This window comes from Trichoplusia ni, chromosome 8, assembly GCF_003590095.1.
Source record: "Trichoplusia ni isolate ovarian cell line Hi5 chromosome 8, tn1, whole genome shotgun sequence".
Taxonomy (NCBI): Eukaryota; Metazoa; Arthropoda; class Insecta; order Lepidoptera; family Noctuidae; genus Trichoplusia; species Trichoplusia ni.
Genome location: NC_039485.1, coordinates 14,887,001 through 14,910,322, shown reverse-complemented (window position 1 = coordinate 14,910,322; position 23,322 = coordinate 14,887,001). Strand labels below are relative to the sequence as shown.

General features: G+C 40.3%; 2 protein-coding genes across 2 annotated transcripts; one reads left to right on the top strand and one right to left on the bottom strand.

Annotated features, from left to right (window-relative positions):
- Nucleotides 1–808: 808 nt before the first annotated feature.
- LOC113496560 (zinc finger protein 423 homolog) lies at nucleotides 809–20,155 on the top strand. Its single transcript, XM_026875818.1, has 8 exons — nucleotides 809–1,440; nucleotides 10,068–10,285; nucleotides 16,047–16,189; nucleotides 17,111–17,318; nucleotides 17,444–18,079; nucleotides 18,164–18,457; nucleotides 18,632–18,964; nucleotides 19,103–20,155. Exons 1-8 carry the CDS (start codon nucleotides 1,338–1,340, stop codon nucleotides 19,916–19,918), a joined length of 2,751 nt encoding a protein of 916 aa, XP_026731619.1. The 5' UTR covers nucleotides 809–1,337; the 3' UTR covers nucleotides 19,919–20,155.
- Nucleotides 20,156–20,216: 61 nt separating this feature from the next.
- Nucleotides 20,217–23,141, bottom strand: LOC113496561 (phenoloxidase-activating factor 2-like). The gene is made up of 6 exons (XM_026875820.1): nucleotides 22,147–23,141; nucleotides 21,835–21,984; nucleotides 21,657–21,754; nucleotides 21,311–21,571; nucleotides 20,751–20,952; nucleotides 20,217–20,449 (listed from the first exon to the last, which is right to left on the bottom strand). Exons 1-6 carry the CDS (start codon nucleotides 22,882–22,884, stop codon nucleotides 20,288–20,290), a joined length of 1,611 nt encoding a protein of 536 aa, XP_026731621.1. The 5' UTR covers nucleotides 22,885–23,141; the 3' UTR covers nucleotides 20,217–20,287.
- Between the last annotated feature and the right edge of the window lie 181 nt (nucleotides 23,142–23,322).

The window sequence follows — 23,322 nt, the reverse complement described above, 5'->3', positions numbered from 1 at the left end:
CTCTATACGTTATAAATAAAAGGAGCTTATTATAATGAAATAGAAGGCACTTACCTCTTCTTAATAATACGAAGTTATTAAGTCAATAACAAAGGCGGCGCGTTTGTCTAATAGCGGCGTCTGTAATGAAGAGGAAAAAAATGTACATAGAGCATTTGGCTGAGTGCATTGTGTTCAGCAAAGTTTAGTGGAGCGGCGCGGAGAGCGAGGGCGCGCGGGGCGCCGGCGCCCATTGGCCGCGCCCACGTCCGTGGGTGGAACGAGGAAAATCTAAAACCAGTTTTCCATAGCCGAGCGCTCTACATGTGAAAAGCTTTTAGCGTCATCTTCCTGTCATTCGACTCATTACTCGAGCCGTATCCGTCGTGCGGCATATTTGCGACTGTCACACAAATGTATTACACGTCAAATGTGACGCGCAAATACGTTAGGGATTCATTGAACTTGTACCACCAGATACGTCCTCTATGACAATTATCTGCTGCTTTGAGATTGGCTTCAAAATACTATGATAAGGTTTCGAAGTTGTGTATATTTTAGTTGGTTACGAAGTAATTACCTTATTATAGACTCGAGGTTTTTTTTGGAAATAAAACATAGCTCTTATTTAAAACTGTAAACAGTAAAATGTAGAGCCAGTTACTATTTTTGTTAATTCTTCGTGAAAACTTATGATTACGGCTAATTGTCGTGTATCATCGTACAAAAAATGTGGTATTTGACCACTTTGACCATAGTGTGTTGACTAGAAAGGGGGAGTGGGTGCTAGTAGGGGGGAGGTTGTGTGGGCGGGGCGGGCGCCGGGCAGGCGGGGCGCAGGGTGCAGCACCTCGGAGCTGGCCGGGCGCGGCTCGCCCACCGGAGCGCCGCTGCTGCCAGTCGCGCACCACACGCCGCTCTCGCCGCGCGTTCCGTTGCATCACTGCACCAAGACACGAGTTCGTCTACCAACGTAACTCTACCCCATCATTATATCATTTCGTCGATACGGACGACATTTACCTCCGGGTTCATAACCACCTGTAATCGGGAATATAGGTGCGTGCCACAAATGATCGTCGCTAATTAAGCCGATCGGCAGCAGGCACCCAAATAATTGGCGTGGAGCAAGCTCACGAAGCGCAGCCCGCGACGGGCGCCCCTTCAATTAGTGGCACCTGTCGGACACGCGCCGCGCATTAATTCGCACTCGCATAAATGCACCCGCAAAAAATTCCAAAATAAACTGGAACCGATGCACCTGCGGCAATCAGCGGCCTCCGCGGACCAGCCAGACGCGAGTTACGCGCCCGAACACTTCCGTGCAGGATCTAGTCGCGCAGAGCTTCCCTGGAGATATGATCATGCTATTCAAGGGCAACAGTAGTAGGCTGGAGCACCTCATTGAGAAAATCCAAGCGAACAAAGAAAACCACGACGTCACTTCAGAGGACATAAAAGGTTAGGACTTATTTTTAATATACAATTTTGCGGGAAATTCTAGTTGCACTAATTACTGAAAATTGGGTGGCAGTGACATTGATATGTCTTATCGTTTTATGTTTATTAACATCCTCTAACTTATGTATTCATAGAGCTAAAGCAGCTCTTATAGCAAAGGAAACATAAACCTTGGATTGCGTTTTACGCTCAAACTAAATAAACATGTTTAGTTAAAACTAACTTACGCGTAAATCTATATTTATATTTACCTTGGATTGCTTGTAAGCCTTATGTCATAATCCGTTGTTTACTGATTTTGAATGAGTTTTGCGCTACTACTTTACTTATAAGATTCAATCTGCTACTCTAATTATTATTTCTTAAGTTACATTGGTGTTTTAGTGGAATGCTCGTTTGATGATTTCCAGATAAATACAATAATTCCAGTATTTTTAAACAAATCGTTTTCGTTTGACTTCCTTTTTAATTAAACTCTACTTAGCACTCCATATTATCTAAATATTCGGTCAGTGTTAATACATATAAGATCTGTTTAGGGCTGTTGTTTTAAAACTTTGATTTTATTAATGTATCCTTAATTATTTTATTACATACCCATAACAAAATCATAACCTGAATTTTTTCTTTTCTTAATAATTAAGATTCGATTGCCAACAATTAGACAAGCATTTTTTTTTAATTTCTTAGAAATAGTACATTTTTTAACTGTATTATCGTTTGAACATGATATTATGATAATTAATAATGTAGAATCAAGCAATTAGGCAAAATCGACGTTTACACTTTTTAAAGTAGCGTTTTAACATTTTAATTATGAGAGAGTTACAACCCTTTATAACTTGATCTGTTAAATGATAATTTAGAAGAAATAAACTTAAGAAATATTTTATGACGTTAGTAGTTATTTTAATTTGATATGAATAAAGAGACAAAGCGTAAGCGTATGTCCTAATTCGGGCCAGTACTATCAAAAAATGCAATTAAACAGAATGATGTTATTGTAATTTTACCGAATAAATCTGATACAAATGAATCATGAAACAGAATATGATTAAGTGATTCAATATACTTTTACCAATGACTGATTCGCGGTATTTTATTGATTTGAAAGTTTTTTTATACTATTGGTATAGAAAAACAGCTTTAGAGAGAATTTAATGACTATAGATCCTTTAGTGGCTGAGTGAATGTCGCGAACAGCAAAAGCCGTTTCATTTCCCAAGTAACATGCTTCATAGGCGTCGTAAACCACCTGAAAATAATATTGTTTCTAAAGAAACAGCTACGATATAGCTTTTCCTATTTAATTAATTACTCGTTCTGTCGTTGAGACGAAAGTTAAGTGTTAATGTTCGCAATAAAATCCATACCTACTAAATTCTCACGGGTGACAATAATAACTGTTTTCTAAAGAAAAAAGTTATATAATAATTAGTTGTTAGTTTTTGGTAGATACTGTTGCTATTGTTTGTTGACGGGAAAGCTCGGGTTGTAAATTTTCTATTGTAATTAAATTGGTCGTAATTCCTCAATGAAGGTAACACTGAAACTGAACAGAAGAGAATAATAGGACACGGACCTATTAGTCCCTGATTTACAAGTGTGGTTACCTTATTTGTAATAATTTTCTATCTAATACTTCAATAACTAAAGTCTTATAAGTGTAAGTAGGTACAGAAAGAAATAGAATAGAAACTGAATATTAATTTAGTTACTTATAGTTGCTTGAAGGAATTAATCCTTGAGAACCGATTTTATTAAGTGTCGACGGCCCTTTCTAGAAGAAACCATATTATATATACCTAATTTCCAGCATATTTAGTTTAGTTATCTAAAACACTAAAGTGGATTAAATATAAAACCTTTTGCAACCTTTGCAATTGACGTTATGTGGAAACCTTTTAAAACGTCAGCTCAAGTCATTTGGTAACAAAAGAGGTCCTTACAATAATTGGGCAAAAGTTAGACAGGAAATCTATCGAGGTAAATTATAGTTTACCCCTAAAATTGTTAGTCTTACTTATGATTGGAGTGAACTTATGCAATACTTTATTGTATGTCGCATTACGATGAAGCTACTAGTAATAATAGATTCAAGTATACAAAAACAAATAAATAAAATATAAGTGTATACCATAGAAAGGACTCTTTTTAGCATATTTACTATTATAATATTCAAATTAAGATAGCTAACAAGGTAATATCATATAGTGCATATGCATGTAAAACATCACCTTACTGCGTGTTCAAATCTACGGTAATGAGCGGAGAGGACGTGGGAGGTTCTGCAATGTGTGTCAAATCAATTTGCCAAGAAATATAATATATTTTTCATTTTATAGCAACAGCTTCCTTTTTGTCATCCTGTAACCGCCCACACATTGCCAAAGGCTCGCGATTGCGTTTTACTTCATCCTGTAATATACCTTCCTGTCCTGTTCATAAAAGACGAAGGATACTTGAATTTTCAAGGAAAGTCGTTCATGAAAATATTGTATCCAACGCATAACGTTTAAACCACATTTGACGCAACATTTTCTCGTTAGGATTACGAACGATTGTCAAAATGCTACTTGGCTAAAACACGACGATCGATTTGACGATCGTTAGTGCTGATAGAAAACGCTCCAATACAAAAAAACTGTCAAGTCGGACTCGCACCACAAAGGGATAAAAGCTAAAAAAGTTGTATTTATTTTAATAAGTAATAATTAACTTTTAAGAGTTGCTGTTATAGCGGTAACACGTGCGAAATTTTCAGTTTTCTAGCTATCACGGTTCATAAGATACAACATGGATACCTATAACCTGGGACCCTATGGTATAAGGGTTTCGTTTTTTACTTTTTGGGTACGGAGCCCCAAAATTTAATAGGCGATCAAGTGACAAATCGTAGTGAGCGCGTTTTCTACTAACAACAACGAAAGTGGAAATGCTCCCTGGGTGCAAGGGTTGTATGTAATATTAAAACATTTTTATAATTTAAGAATACATTGTTTCAGCAATAAGAGCAGAAAGATACGAACAACACATTTATTTGTTAGCAGATTAATTTGTTGTCGCCATTCCTACGTGAAGTTTTTCTTTGTATTTGTCATGAGTTCACCAAAACCTTAACTACCAACTTCATGCAATTATGCTATCGTCACGTTTGGAGATAGTCATTTGCCAGGTGCATATTTACACAAGCTTCTGATGTCACTTATCAAAATTAGCAAAATTTTAGGAATTCTGTTGTAATGTAGCATAAACCGTACTCACACTTCATTTCATTTTACGGAATTTGTACTGTAGGTACACGTTTTGATGACGGATGCTCATAGCCAAGTCTTTGCAGTTTGACAGCTGGAGTAATCCCGAATCGCACTCTTCAGGATTGGTTGACCGTTCCTCATTTACAAACGGTCACTGAGGCTGCCGAGTTCTCGAATGGTCTACACTTTTAGTGCATTTGTGTCAACAGTCTTCTGAATATCTTCTTTTTTCAAGAGCTGGCAATTATGGCATCTTAGTGTGAACGTAACTTTATTTTATCGCTTAAAACATTATACCTTTTTTATGCAGTAGGGTTAAAGCCTATGTTTCAGTCCAAAGTGTCCGGTAGGTACCGGACACTTTAGCTACCTTACATGCCAAATTTCATAGAAATCAGTTCAGCTGTTTGAGCGTTAACAGGTTACAAATTTACACACATAGACACTCACATACTTTCGCATTAATATTCTCGTAATTATGATACGTACGAACATTACTTACATGCCTAAGGCCTTACCTTTCGTTTCTTAAAGTTTACTAACATATATTGATTGTTAAAATCTGTTACTATACGGGAAACTCATTTACAACCCATAAAACGAACAAAGCGTGTTAATAAAGTACAGTCTTATGAAAATATCTTTTGTCATTAAGAACCGTTGGTTCACAATAAAATGTGTGTTAATCTATAACGTATAAGTTTATAGGGAAATCAATATATGTTTGAAAACGTAGTAAAATTTTGAATGGCGTACAAATAAATTCCACCCATTCATACAAGATTTTGTTATCGTTATATAGTTAGTGAAATATTTTGTTTTTGAAAGTATTAAGAACTTTCTTCTTAATTGACTTTTGGCGAAGAAATCAAAGATTGTGAGTTAATATATGTTTATGAAAAGAATACAATATTTCATGAAGTACTAAGATGTGATAAGACCACAATTGGATTGTAGTTAATGTTATAATTTTATTTACGATCATATTGCTATTTATTTTTTTCCTTTTACTTGTTAAGTTTATCTGTTTTGTGCTCAATAATTTGCTTTTCCGAATTTCGTCAGAGCAAGACATCCTGTCACGGCCGTCAACTCTGCACAGCGCTCTCAGTATCTGGCGGGACAAAATATGATGTCTTCCACGTTGATGATGGGGTGCTTATTATGGTTCCTCACCCAAAGAGTAAAAACGGAGCCGTGTTACAAAGGCCCCGCTGTCTATCTTTCCGTCTATCACCATGCTGTAACTTACAAACGTTTTGGTGAGACATTTTTATTAAGATGGTGAATTTAAAAAATAATGCAATCATAAATTTGATGGATGACCAGTTTTTTTTTGGCTGTTTGTGCGGAAGCGTCGGTATCGCGAGTCTCTCTAGCACTTGCCTGGGCCCCGATTCTGCTATTTTACAATGTCGGATAAATGAATGGCAATTGGAATAAATTTGAAATTATTCCTATTCTCTTAAGCATTTTACCAATTCAATAATTGAAAGTCGATTGTATTTACCTTGAGTATACCGTCCTGCACTGAATTTCCAATTATTGCGTAGAAAAATGCTTAAGAGAATACGAAAATTGTCATTTTGGGCCAAATTTCATTCATTCATCGGCCGCTGTAAATAGCAGAATTGGGGCCCTGGTCTATTTTAAAATAGACTTACTTAAAAAGACATCTTGCGCCTGAACGAGTCCTTTATCTTTACGACACTATTTCACTGAAACCTGGTGGGTTTGTGCATGTGGTACTCCCCACGACACGACACAACACGACATGAGTTTGTGTAATCCGTAAATGCTTCTTTCTTCTTAAACCTGCGATATTACACCATTACATATTGGAAATTTAGTAAATTGCAACCTTATTTACATTTTTCGGTAGACAAGTTTAGTACCTACCTGTACAAAAGTTTTACATCAAATGCCATTCGTTTAAAATGTCCAATAATACTGCGAGCTATATTACATTTCTCCGTCGATTTATTTATTTTTGTTAGTACATATTTACAATAGAATTATTATGCTTATACAAATACATGAAAAACGCTTCAGAACTTTTGCGTCGTCGTGTGCGGCGGCCATTACACTTTGACACCTAAACATAAAATTATGCCATTTAAAAAAACATAAAAATTAAATGTTAACCGAAAATAAAATAAAACGTTTTTATTGCACATATATTTTCTGTCATAATACATTCCATCATGCAAGGTGGCATTAGGAACTAATAAAAAATAAATAAAACCAATGCATTCCTTTTATGGAATAAAACAATTAATTAACGTGTAAAAGATTAAGAGCATAAAAGTTTTTTTCTTGACTTGACTTCTTTTTTTTAGTTAAATTTGGAACCTTCGATAGGTATGAAAACTTTTTCGTCAATTTTCATGACCCTGATGATATGTGGACGTCGTCAAGAACATCTATTTGATTTCAGGACACCAAAAATATATTTACTACTAGTTTTTACTGGTAATGTGAGCTCCAAAGAGCTATTCCATCAACGAAATACTTATTACAAATTCATTAATTAACTTTTAATTCTTTAGTTGACAACTCAGTTTCTATTCAACGAGCTAAACTTTTCCATTCCGCGTGTGTGACGTCATTGTGCCAGTATTTATAGTTTACAGTTTTATAACATTAACGGCTGGCTTATGACGAAAAATGTAAAGCTATAAAATATAAGAAATAAAAATAATGAAACCTGGTTGCTATTGTAGTGTATTTAAAGATACTAAAGGGCTCAAAGAAGTTGCCGTTTAAGGCTCTTGACACAAATTAAGTTAATATTTAAAAAGGAAAGTGCCGCTCGTAGGCATGAATTTTTAGTTTTATATTTATGTATTTATTATTTTGTGCCATTATCAATGTATGGCACTTCACAATTATTAATGTCTCCTCAGTATTTTTTAAACTATTTCAGTTACAATTATAGCCTTAGTCCGCAACATATCAAAAATCACAAATCTTTTTATCAAGCAAACCAAGTTCACCCAAACCGGTTGTCTAGGATGCAGCATGATACAGGATCATAAAAAAATCATTCAGCTATCTTAATGTAAATGAATGGTCGCCGGCAAGCAGCCACTTATGTTGCCGCAGCAATTAAACTTTAATCAACTCGTTAATCTCCTATCCGTGTCGTTTCAAGTAATCAGCCTGAAAATTGCGTGCAAACAAATCAGAATCAATCACGGTACTTGATGACTTTATGTCTTATGTAACGGCTGTGTAATGCATCTGGTTTTGTGATTAAACTTTTAGAAGTTTTATAAATTGTTGTGTTCAAGCTTATTCTTTAAGAATATTAGTAAACTCTTTGTCTATTTTAATTTAATTTCTTATCAATTTTGGTTTTAGATACGTTTTAATAGTTTTGAAATATTTCTGTTTAAAGTTGGAGACCTCGATAGTAACATCCTGTTTTTCAATTGTTATTTTAATGATATCAGAAGTAAGCAGAAATGATTATTCAATATTTAAATGAACTTACCTCAAAATTTCCCAATTATATTTTCTGATGAAATAAATTTCACTTTTGATGGTTACCTGTAGAAAGGATTCTTGGTGTCTTTTAGGTAATCTAAATTAATAATAATTCAAATAATTTACTCTTAGCTTTCATTCAGAAATGTATTGTTATTTATATACCTAATACTTATAACCCTCATCCTAGTCTCCTATGTCCTTCATATTTTAAGGATCTTGAAACCCAAATGTGACGAGCTTGACATCGCATTAGTGAAATCCAATGCAAGGTCTAAGAACGGTATAAAGTGGTTTGTCGGTTTTCCATGTCAGCTAGCGATTGGCGTTGATTACCGAGGCGCCGGTCGAGGTGTCTCGTAGACGGCGCAATTAGGAAGTGTGCTTCCGCCGCCCACCGGTCGCCGGCGGCGGCGCCACCGTCACCCGCCGTGGAATTGCCTGCAATCGCTGCTAATTACGGCTATCCTCAGTGACCGACGCGCGGCCACTTCCACCGAGCGCTGCTCAAATTGCACGAGTCCCGTTATGTCTTGCGACTTCGTACCAAAGATGCTTTGATTGACCTCGATAGGTAGCTGTTTAACCATGCCAATTGCTTTGTTAATAATTAGCTTCTATACCGTAGAAAGCATGTTACGGCTCCGGTAGTCTGATTTGTTCTAGAATCCTAAAATATTAGTCGATTTTAACTTGCTTATAGGGTTTTTTTAAAACAATGCTCCTTGTAAATTAAATTTAATAATATTGTTTATTCTACAGCTACCATTATTTTTGCCATTAGTAGAAGTCGTTACCCACGTCCGGGGCGTGAAGGCGACAGATTGATATAAATAGTTCCTCTTATTAAATGCGTTCGTATGGAAGGGAAATAAGTCGTAAAAGTAACGTTATATTGCAAAAAATGAAATAAATTGCGTAGAGTCATGATAAATCATTAGGCATTACACTAAGCATCTACTTACTTAGTGAATTAAATGATCTTGTGCTCATTATAAACAGTTCGTTTTATAGGCGGTACTCGTAGAAAAAAATAAATGATTTAATTGTGATTACGAGAATTGCCACTCTTCTTAAAAGGAAGCTGTTCATCGCCAATTGAAAATGGACCAAATATTTACTTCCAAATTTATTTCAATATATTTATATATTTCGTTATAATAAAGGCAGCAATGCAGATAGACGTTATTACCGGTAAGGGTGGGCTTGAGGCTCGCCGTACGCTTCGCTTGACGCACGGCGGCGCTCGCCTCGCTTGCTTCCGACATTACTCATCATTTGCGCTGATGGCGCTCCTCATCGCGGCCCATTCAATTTGTTTATATTTCACGCCACTCCGAGGTGCTCCGCAGACATATTGCCTCTAGCCCTAACACCGAAATATGGGGCCTTACCGATATTTATGATAGCTTTATCCGCGAGCCGAGATGCGACTGTCTGCCGTAATGTGCTTTATACACCTTGGAAAATCTTAGCATTGACATTATTATTCTTTAGAATTTGACAGGTAACGACTTTTGCCATTCGTAGTTAGGTAATGGAGGAGTAATAAATTCTACACTTGAGCTACAATTAGGGCCGGCAAATGTAAATCTCTTTTTATTGAACATTTTTTATCGAAGCAGATTCAATATTTTATTGTACTACCTCTACTGCGTTAGCAACCACAAATAAAGGTAGTTAGATTGATAAAAATCGCTGTTCTAATTCACACTGTTAAATTAATGCGCTTGCTATATCGTAATTGAAATATATTTGTCTGTATACGTTTAAACTAACCGTAAAACTTATTTTCAATTAGATACTAGAATCTCAGGCAATCACATTAGATACTTTCGAAAGCTGAAGATGATTGTAACGTATCATTGTGTATTGCCACAGAGGCGCTGGGCAGCGTGGGCAGCACGGCGGGCAGCTCTTGGCCGTCGTCGACGCCGGAGCCGTCGCCGTCGCCGGCGTCCACGCCGACCTCCGCCGACGCGGCCGACGCCGAGGCCGAGCCGCCCTTCACACTAGGAGCCACCGAGCACACGCCTTACCAATGCCAGTTTTGCGATAAAGCCTTCCCGAGGCTTTCTTATCTCAAGAAACATGAACAGGTATTTATAATGATGCTCCATTGCACATTACCTTTAGCAACCCATCCTCAGAATGGTCGTTATGCTCAGTGACATACAATTACAAGCATTCTGGTTTAACGCAAGATCCATTTGAGACGAGTAATATACGTGCGCGTTCTCATTTCCATAAAGTAACGTAGCTAACAGCTTTGCAGACAATACGACTGCTACGGCGGTCATATCTGTGAATCCACAGCCCAGTTTCGCCATGCATGAAGACTTCGCTTCATTAGCAAGTAGATACCCAAAACAGCCCATTTACAGAGCCGGTGCGTAGATATGCATCGCTCGGGCTGCAGTACGGCGTGGCGAGCTGAGGGCTGTGACGTGCGCGGCCATTATGCCGGCCGTACATCTCGGCTCCTTTGTGTCGCGCCGATCTCGCCGCGTTACGATTACGACACACGCCGAGACAGATCTAGCTGAGATAGGACAAATAGAAACGTCACTTTGCATGCCGCCGCGAGCAGCTCGCCTACATACGGATATAGATCAGCACGTACACATCAAGTGGCAAAACCGACACCTTGTTCAAAATTAAAATTAGGGGAGGTCCCGCTCACGTAAATTTAAGATATGAGAGAGAAATATCGAGAAAGGATTTCATTAGATTATCGGTATGCAATTGGCGTGTTGCGCTCGCGTCGATATCGATCAGCGCATCGCGGCGACCGCGGCTGGTGTCGGGTGTGCGCCGACAAATGTATCGCGCGATGATCGCGTCGCAAGCCGCGACAGCAGCGCGGTGACGGCCGGAAATAGGCTTGCGATAACAACTCCCTAGCCTAGCTCGCCACACCTTTATCATCGCGCCGCTGCTTGGGAAAGGCGATCATTATAAGAATAAATCAATTACAGAGTCCACGCATACCTGCCATTCGTCTTGTTCTCGTTGCGCCTCCGGAGAAATCGTAAAGCAGTAAAACGTCTTGTGAAAATATTGCTTTAATGCTGAAACACAATTGATAGCTTGTAACAGTGCTTGGCCGTCCAGCTTTATTAACTTGTCTGATATGTATTGCACTTGATGGAGGTAATGGGATCGTAAACCTTAGTCCTGTAGATACGACCTTACACCCATCGCTACAGATAGGTACCGCAGATATATGAGAATCATTTGCATTTATAGAGTACTACAAAACATTTTTTATTGTTGTTATAATTACATTATTTTATATTAAATCTACTTAATTTATTTATGCACATGTGTTCTCTGGTAAGTCGTTATTTAAATGTATAAGAAAATTAGACCACTCAGAGAGATTTACATCTTTATTAGCAGTAGGCATGAGCACCAACGATATAGAGCTTCTGTTTCTGAGAACTTGTGATTCACAAGAATATTAAGATTTTTTATCGTAAATCCAAACAGTTTTCTGCATGAGAAGTGAAGGAGTAGCTCGTCGCACGACAGGACGCTTAGCTTATTCTATAGGCACAAGAGTGATAAGACGTTGTTTATTTGCTAATAGGCTACATGCTGTAAAACCTGACGAGTTAAATTTACCGGAGGTTATGGGTTCTGTTGTCTTATAGAGTGACCTCGAGGGCGCCCTGCACCTGGTCATGTGAACCGCGATGACGGCTGTTATTCATCTCAAATGTCGCTCAGTAGCCGGTCACTGCCCATTCCAAAGCTTTTATTGGCTATCAAGTTGAACTCAAACTAGTTTAAAATGTTCTTGGTGCGCTTTACTCGGAAAGCCCACCACCATTAGGAGCGTAATGTCGACCGCTCTCACGGTATTTGTTAGCAGTTGGAATAACGAGCCGTGATACATACCATTCGCGTGTCTTTTTACCATAAGCGTTGTGTAGTGTCGTGGTGGGAGCAGCACGCGGCAGAGCAGCAGGGCTCCGCGGTGCACCCAGGGGCCGAGCCCCCGCGGCGAACCTACATCGTTTCGCTTATTGAATTCTCGCACGAAGTATCACGATGACAAGGGCCAATATTTCGCAAAAACATATAAACATGTTTTTATGAGCGCGAGCTATCACTCATCTGGCAATGCAAAGCATTCAGAGCTTGCAAAAAGTAATATTGTCAAGCGATAAAACAGAGTCTCATAAAAAGCTCGCTCAAGATGAATCGATTGTCAATCTGGAGAGCGTCTAATTGGCCTGCGTCGAGGGTAGCTTCCTCTTAAGTGAGTGCGTGGGCATGGGCGCTGTAGCGCGGGCCGGAGCGGGGCGCGATTTATCGTGCACGGACGATCAAATTTATTAATTCTGTCAGGGGCCGATTGCTCCAATTAAGTGAGTGGAGTAAACATGCCGCTGCTATGTTTATGTGTTGCCGTACCGATGTGTTGCCTGCGCGGGCGCTTCGCGGTAAAATTCGCACGTCACTCACCGCTAATCACAACATGTGATTTAAATATCACTTGTGAGTCGCGTCACTAGTTTATGTGACCAGAATTTAATTGTAAGTAACTGCCTTAAGTTTTAATCAATGCAATTAACAACATAAGTAGTAATGAACCTAAGTGTGCTTTTTTAGTAGCGTGAAAAATACAGAACTCAGTGATGATAAAGGCGTTCATAATCGTTTTAATAAATGAAGGCTAGTGATCACAACATTGATCTTGATCTGAAATTTAACATAGTAACAACTACCGCTCTTAATTGAACTATTCGATTATAGTTAATGATGTAACACGTTTGTCGACACAACAGGTATCTATTTATCCATAAGGTGGTTAAGTTAGACTTTTATTGTCGTCATAAAATAATAGTAAAACACTCGACATAAGAAGAAAGCGGTGCGGCGGCGGATGCGAGCCCACTTAGCCCAATTAGCCGGACTCCGTGCTCATAATTGCTGTTAGTAGCACCAGGATATGCGGCACTTATCAATCTGAGGATTACCAGCCGTGATAGTCGTGTAGGCGCCGCAGTCGAAGCAGAGAAACACACGATTGCTACTTGGTGACTTGGGTTAATTGCAGGCCATACGAGGCATACTAATGACTCTTTTTTCAATCAATACATATACTTAAAATGAATTTTTACTTTATCTTTGTAAGTAAGACTATTGATTACATAATCATAATACGACTTTTCATCAATTTACCAATTGTTGACAGTCAGTTTCCACTTTGACCCGTATTCCAGTCCTGTGGTCCAAGCCTCTCGGTTATTCGTAATAGTAAAAATGATAGCAAGTCATTAGATTCCAATTATGTAAAGGAAATAATCCGAAACTGGAATGCCGAAATCCTTGAAAAATCCTTTTTAGTCGCTCGGTAATTTCAGTACGATAGTTAATAAAGGAATTTACTAAAAAATCTTAATACTTAACACACGAATTATATTGCACACAGTAATACACGTGTATGTAGATCCAGTTCTTGTATAATTTTTGCATAAGCCAGTTCCAAAAACGTAGACAGTAGTTTTGTTTAAAATTCAATGTTATTGTTTTGTAAGAATATTTAATGCAAAATGTAAACGCCGAATAGGAATGAGTCAATCATTCGTAACATTTGTTTAGCGTTGTTCTCAATGAACGTCGCCGAGGTGGTCAATTAGTAAAAGCGTGAACTGGCTGTCAGTTTGGGAGTCTATTATGTGACGGCCCAGCTCCAGTTCACGGTGGTGCGAAGGCCGACGGCTGTCATTATGTCTCGCATGCTATTCACAAGCGCCACATTACCATCCTCATTATGTCCTAACTCATGAATAATCTTTTCAGTGAGCCCAATAATAGTCGCTTTTTACAACTCAACGTATTTCGTCATGTCGATACAAGATTTGGTTCAACTTGAGAACCTTTTTGGCTTGAATTTTCCAATACTTACTTTGTCTTTTATAAGTAATTATCGGCTACAGACTATTTTCTTGATTCAAACTATAAAATAATGATTTCGATTACCAAAATCAAAAACTGATGAAAAGTAAGCAATGAACAACATTCACATTTATTTATCACACACAACTTTAAGGAAAGGATTGGCTTCCTTTGAATATGTTTTATTGCAAATTGTGCTTCCTTTGAGTGTAAACTTAATTATTTTTCTGCGTATAAAAGTTTGTTTCCTCTCATGTTTATTACGATTCGACAGTAATACTGTTGAAAGAGGTCGTTAAGGTATCCGCCAATACACTGTGTCAACAGAGTTTGTCCCATTAAAGCGAAGTAGCACCTAAGTGACGAGGTTATTGTGCGCGAAATCTGCGAACTGCGTGCCGGTAACGGTCCATGTTTCATAACCAGTCTAGCCTGCGCATGAGGTACCTATTTTTGGGTTCCGTCGGAAGCATACCAAATATATCCACGTCATTTATCCGTCTTCCGATCCGAGGTTTTATATCATCGTCACTCAACTGACAAATTGTTTACGAACGGTTTATTTTTTTCCGTTTTTTAAAGTATTCCGGTCATAGATTTTTACAAAACATCCTTTTAGATCCTTTGTTACAGAAGTTGCAATGAAGCACGTGATGTCTGCATGTCACATCAAAATATCTCATAAAGTTAAAGGAGAAGGTTTTGTCAATCTCCATCAAAGCAATAAAGTTTTTCTGTTTTTTTTTTAATAACCCGCCTCACGGAAATCAGATTGCCTTAGTTAATAGATACTATGAGGTATCAAACCTTGACAACAGTACGGAACCCGTGGCGTGCGAATCCGTCACATTCATCCTCGTTTTATTTGTTCTTCTCTAATACCGTTAGGAGAAGACGTAGCTTAAAACGTGTTGTTCGCAGAGGCGGCGAGCGTTACCGATCAAATCCATCTCAGTGTGATAAGCAAGCTGCTCCTGCGCAGGAATGTTATCGATTTCACGTATCGATTCGTTATACTACAGCTTCGGATACGTTGTTGTGAACAGAATAGTTATTCCAACTGGTACACACCATAAAATAATAGAAACTTTCTTATTATTGATGTAGTAAGGTAATAGCCTAGTCTACGGTAACGATGCCCTCAAAACTTCATTTTGCATTTATTTGCGACGGACAGTTACAATTAAAATTTTCGGTAATGAGTAAATAAGTCCTAGCTCTAATTGCATTTTTATATTAAACAGAACATTGGCTCAGCCATTCTATGAATCTGCGTTCCAACTCAGATCAAGATACCCGATATGCGGATAATTAATCGAACGACTATCAGACGTAATCGATCGGGGCGATACGATGAAGCAGCGGTTCCCAATAATTGATATCTCACTTGAACGTCACGATGCGGCGAAGCTTACTGGGTCCTTCGTGTTTTTTACTCTCTATTGACACAAAATGCCGCCTGTAAGCTCTCCAACTCACGCACCAGCAACGGTAGTCGGTAGCCAAGCCATTGTTCCCAGACGGTTCTCACGATAGTTTTTGTGATCAACGCACCCGGAGTTATTTCGATTCGATTATTGTGTGACTTAATGTGTACACATTTTAATAGCTCTAAATATTAATAATGTTGTTACAATGTTTAAACCCCAGCAGTTTGGTCACGATTAGATAGGCTGGCAATGCACGTCATTTTCAAGCACAAAAGACTGCGAGATTTTTGTTGTTGTTTAAAGGTTGGATCAACAAAGCAGCAAAAAACTGAATAGATTGTTTCAATGTTGACAGACGATGCTTCAAAAGCAGATACACAAAATGAGATAAAAATATTTTTGTGCATAACTGTATTCATTAACGCCTCCGAACTGCTCAATAACAAATGAACTGAAAACTCATGTAATCATCAAAATATGTGTAAAACATATTTTTTATGTGTTAATGCTATTGTTTCAGACACATTCGGATCAGATGCCGTTCCGTTGCGAATTTTGCTCGCGACTGTTCAAGCACAAGCGTTCTCGTGACCGCCACGTCAAGCTACACACCGGCGACCGCAAGTATCGGTGTGCGCACTGCGAGTCCGCCTTCTCCAGGAGGTAAACAATATTGAAATTTCAGACTTGACTCACCACGAAACTGGAGGAGTGAGGTGGGCTAAGTCCGTCTAACTGAATTTAATTCAGTATAGCACAATACAAGAAAGCGAGTCTTTTACCAATGTATAATAAATGTGGGGACATCACAGCTTACTCTAAATTTATGTATTTATAACGTAACCTAAGAGCTATTTTTTCACTACTAGATCCAATTTATTCCAACGCGTGGTAACCAACCAAATATATTCCAAGGAATAAGTATTTAAATATGTCTACAAAAAGCGAATGCTAATGCGCCTAATCCAAAGCTATTGAAGATTAATATACACATAAAAGAATGCTCAGAAGATGCGTGGATGACAAAGGCGTCCCTGAAAGATTAATCACCGCTAGTGACGGGGCTCTTGCTCCAAAGGCGACGTGTCACCTTTTTCGTCACCTTACCGCGACCACGTGACTAATTCCATGCAATTTGTCGGCCCAACGAACCGCCGACTAGTGAAAAGAGATGATGCGCTGACAAATGACGTCGAGGGTCTCACAAAAATGAAATAATGGCCCATACCTAAACAGGTACGGCGAGCGCGGCCATTAGCGGAGGTGTTTGGGCGAACGCCTCTATTCTGTAGTTTGCGTGAAAAGCCCCTTTGTTAGTTCTGTTTGGTACGTGCTTTATGTGGGTACTTATGTCTCATATGACAAATTGTCGTCTCAGCTCGGTCACACAAAGACGATTTATCTCAATTTTAAAATCCTTATACGGATGTTTTAAGTATTCATACATATCTTTCAACTTAACACTAAAATTTATACCTTAATAAGACATCATCCCAAAATGTCACAAGTTACTGTTAATAGGTATTGTTTCTCATTTTGGTACTTCGTCATTTCTGAGATATTGATAAAATTTTATCGTTTCAGTGACCATTTAAAGATTCACATGAAGACACACGACAACCAGAAGCCGTTCCAGTGCACTGTGTGTAACCGTGGGTACAACACGGCCGCCGCGCTGACGTCACACATGCAAGGTCACAAGAGGGACCGCGAGGGCCGCGAGCCCGACAGACGCAGGGCCCTGCGCTGCCTGCGCTGCGGGGACGCCTTCCGACGCCCTGACCTGCTACAGGTATGCATACCTGAAAAAAGAAATCTTATTCCAGAAATATTATGATTTCATTTAATGATAACAGCTGTATTATACAGCTATTATCATTAAGCGTGAAATTTTAACAAAGAAAAAATTAATTACAGGCTCACATGGCAACCGCACATGGCGTCGATGCTGCAGCCATGACACCTCCGCGACGAGTGGCTTCCCAACCCCCGCCTACACTCCTCGCCTGCATCTACTGCACGCGAGACACCTTCACAAGCATGGAGCAGTTGCAACTGCATGTGCGTGCGGCGCACTCAGCCTTGCTAAATGGTGAAGGACCCGTTCAAGTTGATCAACCGGTACCGACTGATCTGAGTCGCCGAGCAACTGAAGATGCTCCACCAGTAAAACGTCCACGCTCTGGTTCTGGAACACCACAAACAACTCTTTCCCCGAGCACATTGCTTTGCAATCAATGTGACGCTGCGCTACCAGATTTTGAGGCGTTCCGAGCTCATTTGAAAGGCCATCTCGAAGAAGGAGGTGAGCTGGGACGATCGAGCCCAGCTCCTTGCGTCCACTGCGGCGCTACATTTGCCGATGCCGCTGCCTCTGAACGTCATCTCACTGCTCATTATTTAGCTGTCTCGTGCGAATACACTTGTCACAGTTGCGCTAGAAGCTTTTCTACTCCGGATGATCTTCAGAAACATTTGCTGGAACTGCACGCCCATCATCTATACCGTTGCGCCCTTTGCAAAGAAATCTTTGACTCAAAAGTTGCAATTCAGGTAATTTTTATTTTGTTATATTTTTTAGGTCATTTTGTTAGTTTTACTCATAACGTGAAATATAATATTATGTATTTTTCATAGGTACACTTCGCGGTGGCGCATAGTGGAGAAAACAAAGTTTGGGTTTGTCGTTCGTGTGGCGCGGGCGCCGGTGCCCTCCGCTCCGAAGCTGAAGGTGCGGCTCATGTCCGCACGCGCCACGCTGCCACAGCGCCGCGCTGCGCCTGCGGTGCCTTGCTGGGCAGCGGCGTCTCAGCAAGGACTCCGCGACCACATCGCGCCTACAGATGCCCGGTACCGGCATGCAATGACGCGTTTGCTGTGCAGTACCTTCTTGAAAGACATATGCAGGCGCATCATGCGATTCAACAACAGGTACATATTACCCTTATATTTTACTTAGTATTACTCTATAGGTGATGTTTTCACATTTCATTGCGCTCCTTAGACTAACAAGTTGCTTATCTCAATTTTTGGCGTGATGTTTGTACTATCACGTCTGAAAAATGATACTTAAAGACAAGACACTAACATTTCACATTTTATCAGGTTTTGAATGGAGAAATAAACAGACCGAAAAGAATGGAAACCAGTAACGGTGGCGATGGAGGCGATGATGCTCGGTCGCCATGCACTCCTGGAGCTGAAAACGGCGGCGTTACAACAGCTGTAGTGGCTGCAGGGGAAGAGCGACGGCGGAAGAACGGAGCTGTAGCGTTGCAGTGCGCTTACTGCGGGGAACGTACTCGCAGTCGTGCGGAACTCGAAGCCCACACACGTGCTCATTCTGGCGCTGCCGCAGCTCGCCATAAGTGTCTGATTTGTGATGAAGTGCTGCCGTCAGCTGCGGTTCTCGCAGAGCACAAGCTGACTCATTGCAAGGTAACGAAACATGATTAAATAATAATTATGTCTTTCATTCCGAATTTTTCAAAACAAGGCATTTTTCAACATTCGCCTACTAGCACAAAATTCAGCTAATTATTAAGTTGTGTTAACCAAGATGTTGTTTTTTTGCAGGTGATATCTGGTGACACATGTTCAAGATGTCGCGCTCGGCTGCTTTCTGAGGAATCTTTTCTCGGACACATGGCGCGGCACCATCCTGCTTTACCTGCACCGTGTGTTGTGTGCCGACAAACATTGGCCTCTGAGGCGGAGGCGCGCCTGCATGCCCGTTTCCACCTTCGGCCAGGCGAAGATGAACAGAGATGCGCCATATGTCTCCGAGCTTTGCCAGAAGGAGAGGCGGGAGAAGGTGCCCGCGCTTGTTCCGCTTGTTACGCGCGACATGCTGCACCGCGTCCACCTCCCCCAGCAGACCATGACTGTCGTCTGTGTCGACGAGCCCTCGGCTCTCCGACTCGTCTTCAAGCACATCTTATTGAACACACGTTTGCGGGTATAGGTGCGTTCACGTGTTACCTATGTTCAGCCGTATTTACAAGCGCGGCGGGTCTGCAACGCCATCTACCCGAACACGCAGCTGCACCTCGGCCTTACGACTGCGCACGTTGCGGCCTAAAGTTCTTCTTCCGAGCTGAATTAGATAACCATGCCTTTGTTCACTTAGAAGAAGCAGAGATAGCACAGAGAGCTTTTTACGAAGCATATGCCCGAGGTGCTGCCACGGCTTGGGCAGCTCTAGCGCCACCAGAGCCACGAACATCTCCACCACAAGCAGAAGTAAAGCGTGAGCCAGAGATAAAAGAGGAACGCGGGACGGACGAATACATAGAAGTATCGTCACCGCCGCCCGCACAGCCCCCTCCCGCCGTCGCCGCACCGCCGTCGCCTGCACCCGTAGTGAAGCAAGAGAAGCCAGATGAAGAGTGACGAGGCTAGCACATAAGTAAATGTCGTCCCTGACGCGGGCCTGGACCCCGCTGCAATACTAGATTACGTCCGTACGAGCTATTATAAGTGGTTAGGTTCGTTAAAGGTTAGTCGTTAAAGTTTTGCGTTCAGAACGCTGTATTTCCAGTAAGTAGTTCGTACCTATCGTTTATGTTGGCTAGAAGTATGTTTTATAATGTTTACATGGCTATTTGTATTAACTGTTAACTTAATATATTATGTTAAGCTTCAAAAATTAAGTGTTTCTTATTCACAGTCATTAAAAAAACTCAAAGCGTTTATTTGTGGGAGACCTGTTTATTATAGAGTACAAGTAAAAATTCTAGAAATGAAATAAAGGAAACCTTATTAAGCGGCAGCAATTTGTTGTTGTATCCAGGGTAACAGACCTGCTACATTGACGTAAGCTCCAGGAACGTTAGCATTTGCACAGCCTAGGCCCCAGGCGACCAGACCCACTACCACCCACTGTCCGTTGACTTGGCACACCAGACCTGACCCACCGTCGCCCTAAAATAAAAATAAAGTTTAATTATTAAAGGTAGCTATTAAAGGTAGCTTATGAAATACATTATATTACTTTAAATAACATCTCGTTTAAAGCTGGTAAATTAGCTTGATTTTCGTCCGTTCCAATCAATACTAATTTTATTATTTTCAAAAAACTATAACGCGTTTTATGTAAAAATCTACATTTTATTATATTTAACTAATAAATTATTGAAATTTAGCTCTGATTTTACGATGAATCCAAAGAAACAAAATATAGACAAACAAAGCGTAACGAAATAGTAGGTGAACGCGTGCTTACTGTACAGGAGTCCTTGTTGGCTTCTCCACCAGCGCAGATAAACGACGTAGTGTCTAGCACGTAGGTCGCTCCCAGCCTCGCCGTCTGCATCTGAGTTTGACAAGCCGCAGGAGCTACTATGGGCACATCAACCTTCTTCAGTATCTGTTGATACTGGCCTTGTAGACCAAACATGTTCTTACCCCATCCGGAAACCCAACATCTACAAAAGTAATATAGTTACGGAGTTACGGGGTTACGGGGATAGAAATAAATCATTAATGAAAGCATTCAGGGCCCCAATTCCTTGGAAATTCGTTTTATTGACCATTCATATTGACCACCATAAGCATTCCGCCCCGTACTGAATTTCCGATTATATTTTTTGAAAAAAAAAAGGTAAGAATACGAATAGTGCCATTTTCGTCCTATTTTCATACATTAATCGGCTATTGTAAATAGCGGGGCCCAATTTACAAAAACAGAATAATTATCAGTGTATGTAAATGAAAATTTTGATAATATTGATATTGGAAATTGTTTGGGATCAAAACTTTGCAGTTTTGAGCAAAATAACTTACCTCTGTCCTGTGTAAGTAGTCGTGGATGAAGGTGGAAGGCAAGCCCTGTTGATGGTAGTAGCAGCTCCAGCACTAGGCGTAAATGGTACTGCGGCTGATAACCTCAGCACCATGATGTCATACTGAAGAGTATTGGCGTTGTATGATGGATGACTGAACACTTTGGCGATTGTGTACTCTTGGAAGGGAACGGGTTCGTAAGTACCAGCAGCATCCCATTCACCCAAACGAACTTTAACGTTAGGAGCTGTCCCTGAAACACTATCATTCAGAATTACATTTCATTTTATTTTATACAAAAACTGCTTTTTGGTTCTTATCAAATATGGTATACGGATATACTTACACATATGCCGCTAGCCTATGAGTGACAGTCAAAACATTCAACTGGTCCACAAGTACCCCTCCGCCAATGTAATCATTTTGTTTAGTCAATATAAGTGCCTGTAAAAAAGTAATTACTCAGAAATATCGAAATCCGTCAATATTGATATTAAAAAGGCGTGTTTCATTTTTATGCTTACCTGCCAAGGGAATTCTCCAAAGTTAGCCTGTCCAGCTGCTGGAGTGATAGCCGTGGCGGGAACAGTCTGCAGCGTACCACAAGCGACTTGGGTAGTCGTTGTAGTGGTACCACAACAGTACTCTTGACCGGCTGCACACTGAACCGCGACCTAAAAGTCCATCCATTGTAGAAATTATTAAAGTATTTTCGGTCAGAGCCCTGACGTGGGATGATCTACCGTTTCAGCTCAAAATAAATAAAAATTAAGGCTCTAAAGTAAATGGAATGTAATAGTGAGGTCAAAGTCATAACGACTTAAAAAGTTACTTACTGGCGTTACGATCCTGATGTCTATCATACCAGCGCCTGAGGTGCTACCGCCGCGAACACAAGTTCCCGTTGGTACACATGAACAACTTTGTCTTTTCACAATATTATGACTTGCAAATATTTCTTCATGAGTATTTAGACGGTCTAGAAAATCTTTTATATTGTCAATATTTTTACTGCCTACGCTTCTGCGTTGCCTAGGGAACTTGACAGCGGAGTCGTACTTCGGTATTTGTGCACTGTATCCCGTAATAGGTGGCATATTTAACGCCGCCGAAGGTGCCGGAGTGGTGCCAAGGCGTGGATCGATCGGGAGCGGGCCTGCAGTGGTTTCATCAGGATTAAATACACAAACAACGTCAGGATCGGAACAAATTTTTAAGTTTAAAAGCACTGCACCTGCAGTCGGCGCCACGGTGGGAGCAGCCGTCGGCGCCGCTGTTGGTGCCGCTGTAGGAGCCGCTGTAGGAGCCGCTGTCGACGCCGTCGTCGGTGCCATCGTTGGCGCCGTAGTGGGCGGAATAGTCACAGGCCGGGCGGTGGTTGTCGTAGTTGTCGTGGTGGCGGCTGCCGTAGTTGTCGTGGTGACGGCTGCCGTAGTTGTCGTCACAGCTGTCGCTGCAGTTGCCGGTGCAGCTGTAGGTACAATTATTGGTGCTGGAACACCGGGAACCACCACGATAGGCGAGGGGTTAGCGGGTAGCAACCCCAGGCATGCTGTTAAAATCCACAGACACATGAATAAACAGTAAAAAACGCTTAAATAAACGAACACCGTTCACCGCGACTGATCCCAGATTAATATGGTTGAAGGTGATGATGAGCTCAACATTAAATACAACCTTAAAATTACAATCGATGGTATTCCCCTAACAATGGCAGCCTTCATGGTGTAATGCGCATGATCATATAGCGACAAATTGTTGCAATCAACAAAATGTGAATTACTAATGTTTTGTTGACCGGCAAATGTCGTCATTTAAAGAGTAAATCATTGTAATCTCACCTCATTTCAATTGTAACGTAAGTATCCCAGAATGGAACTGTAACAAAAGATTGAAACATCATCAACCTCGTAATACATGATGTAAGTACAAATATGTCATTTTTGTCTTCTTCATTATTTTGTTTTTTTATTGTATGAGGTCATTAATTCACGTGACAGCATTATAAAATC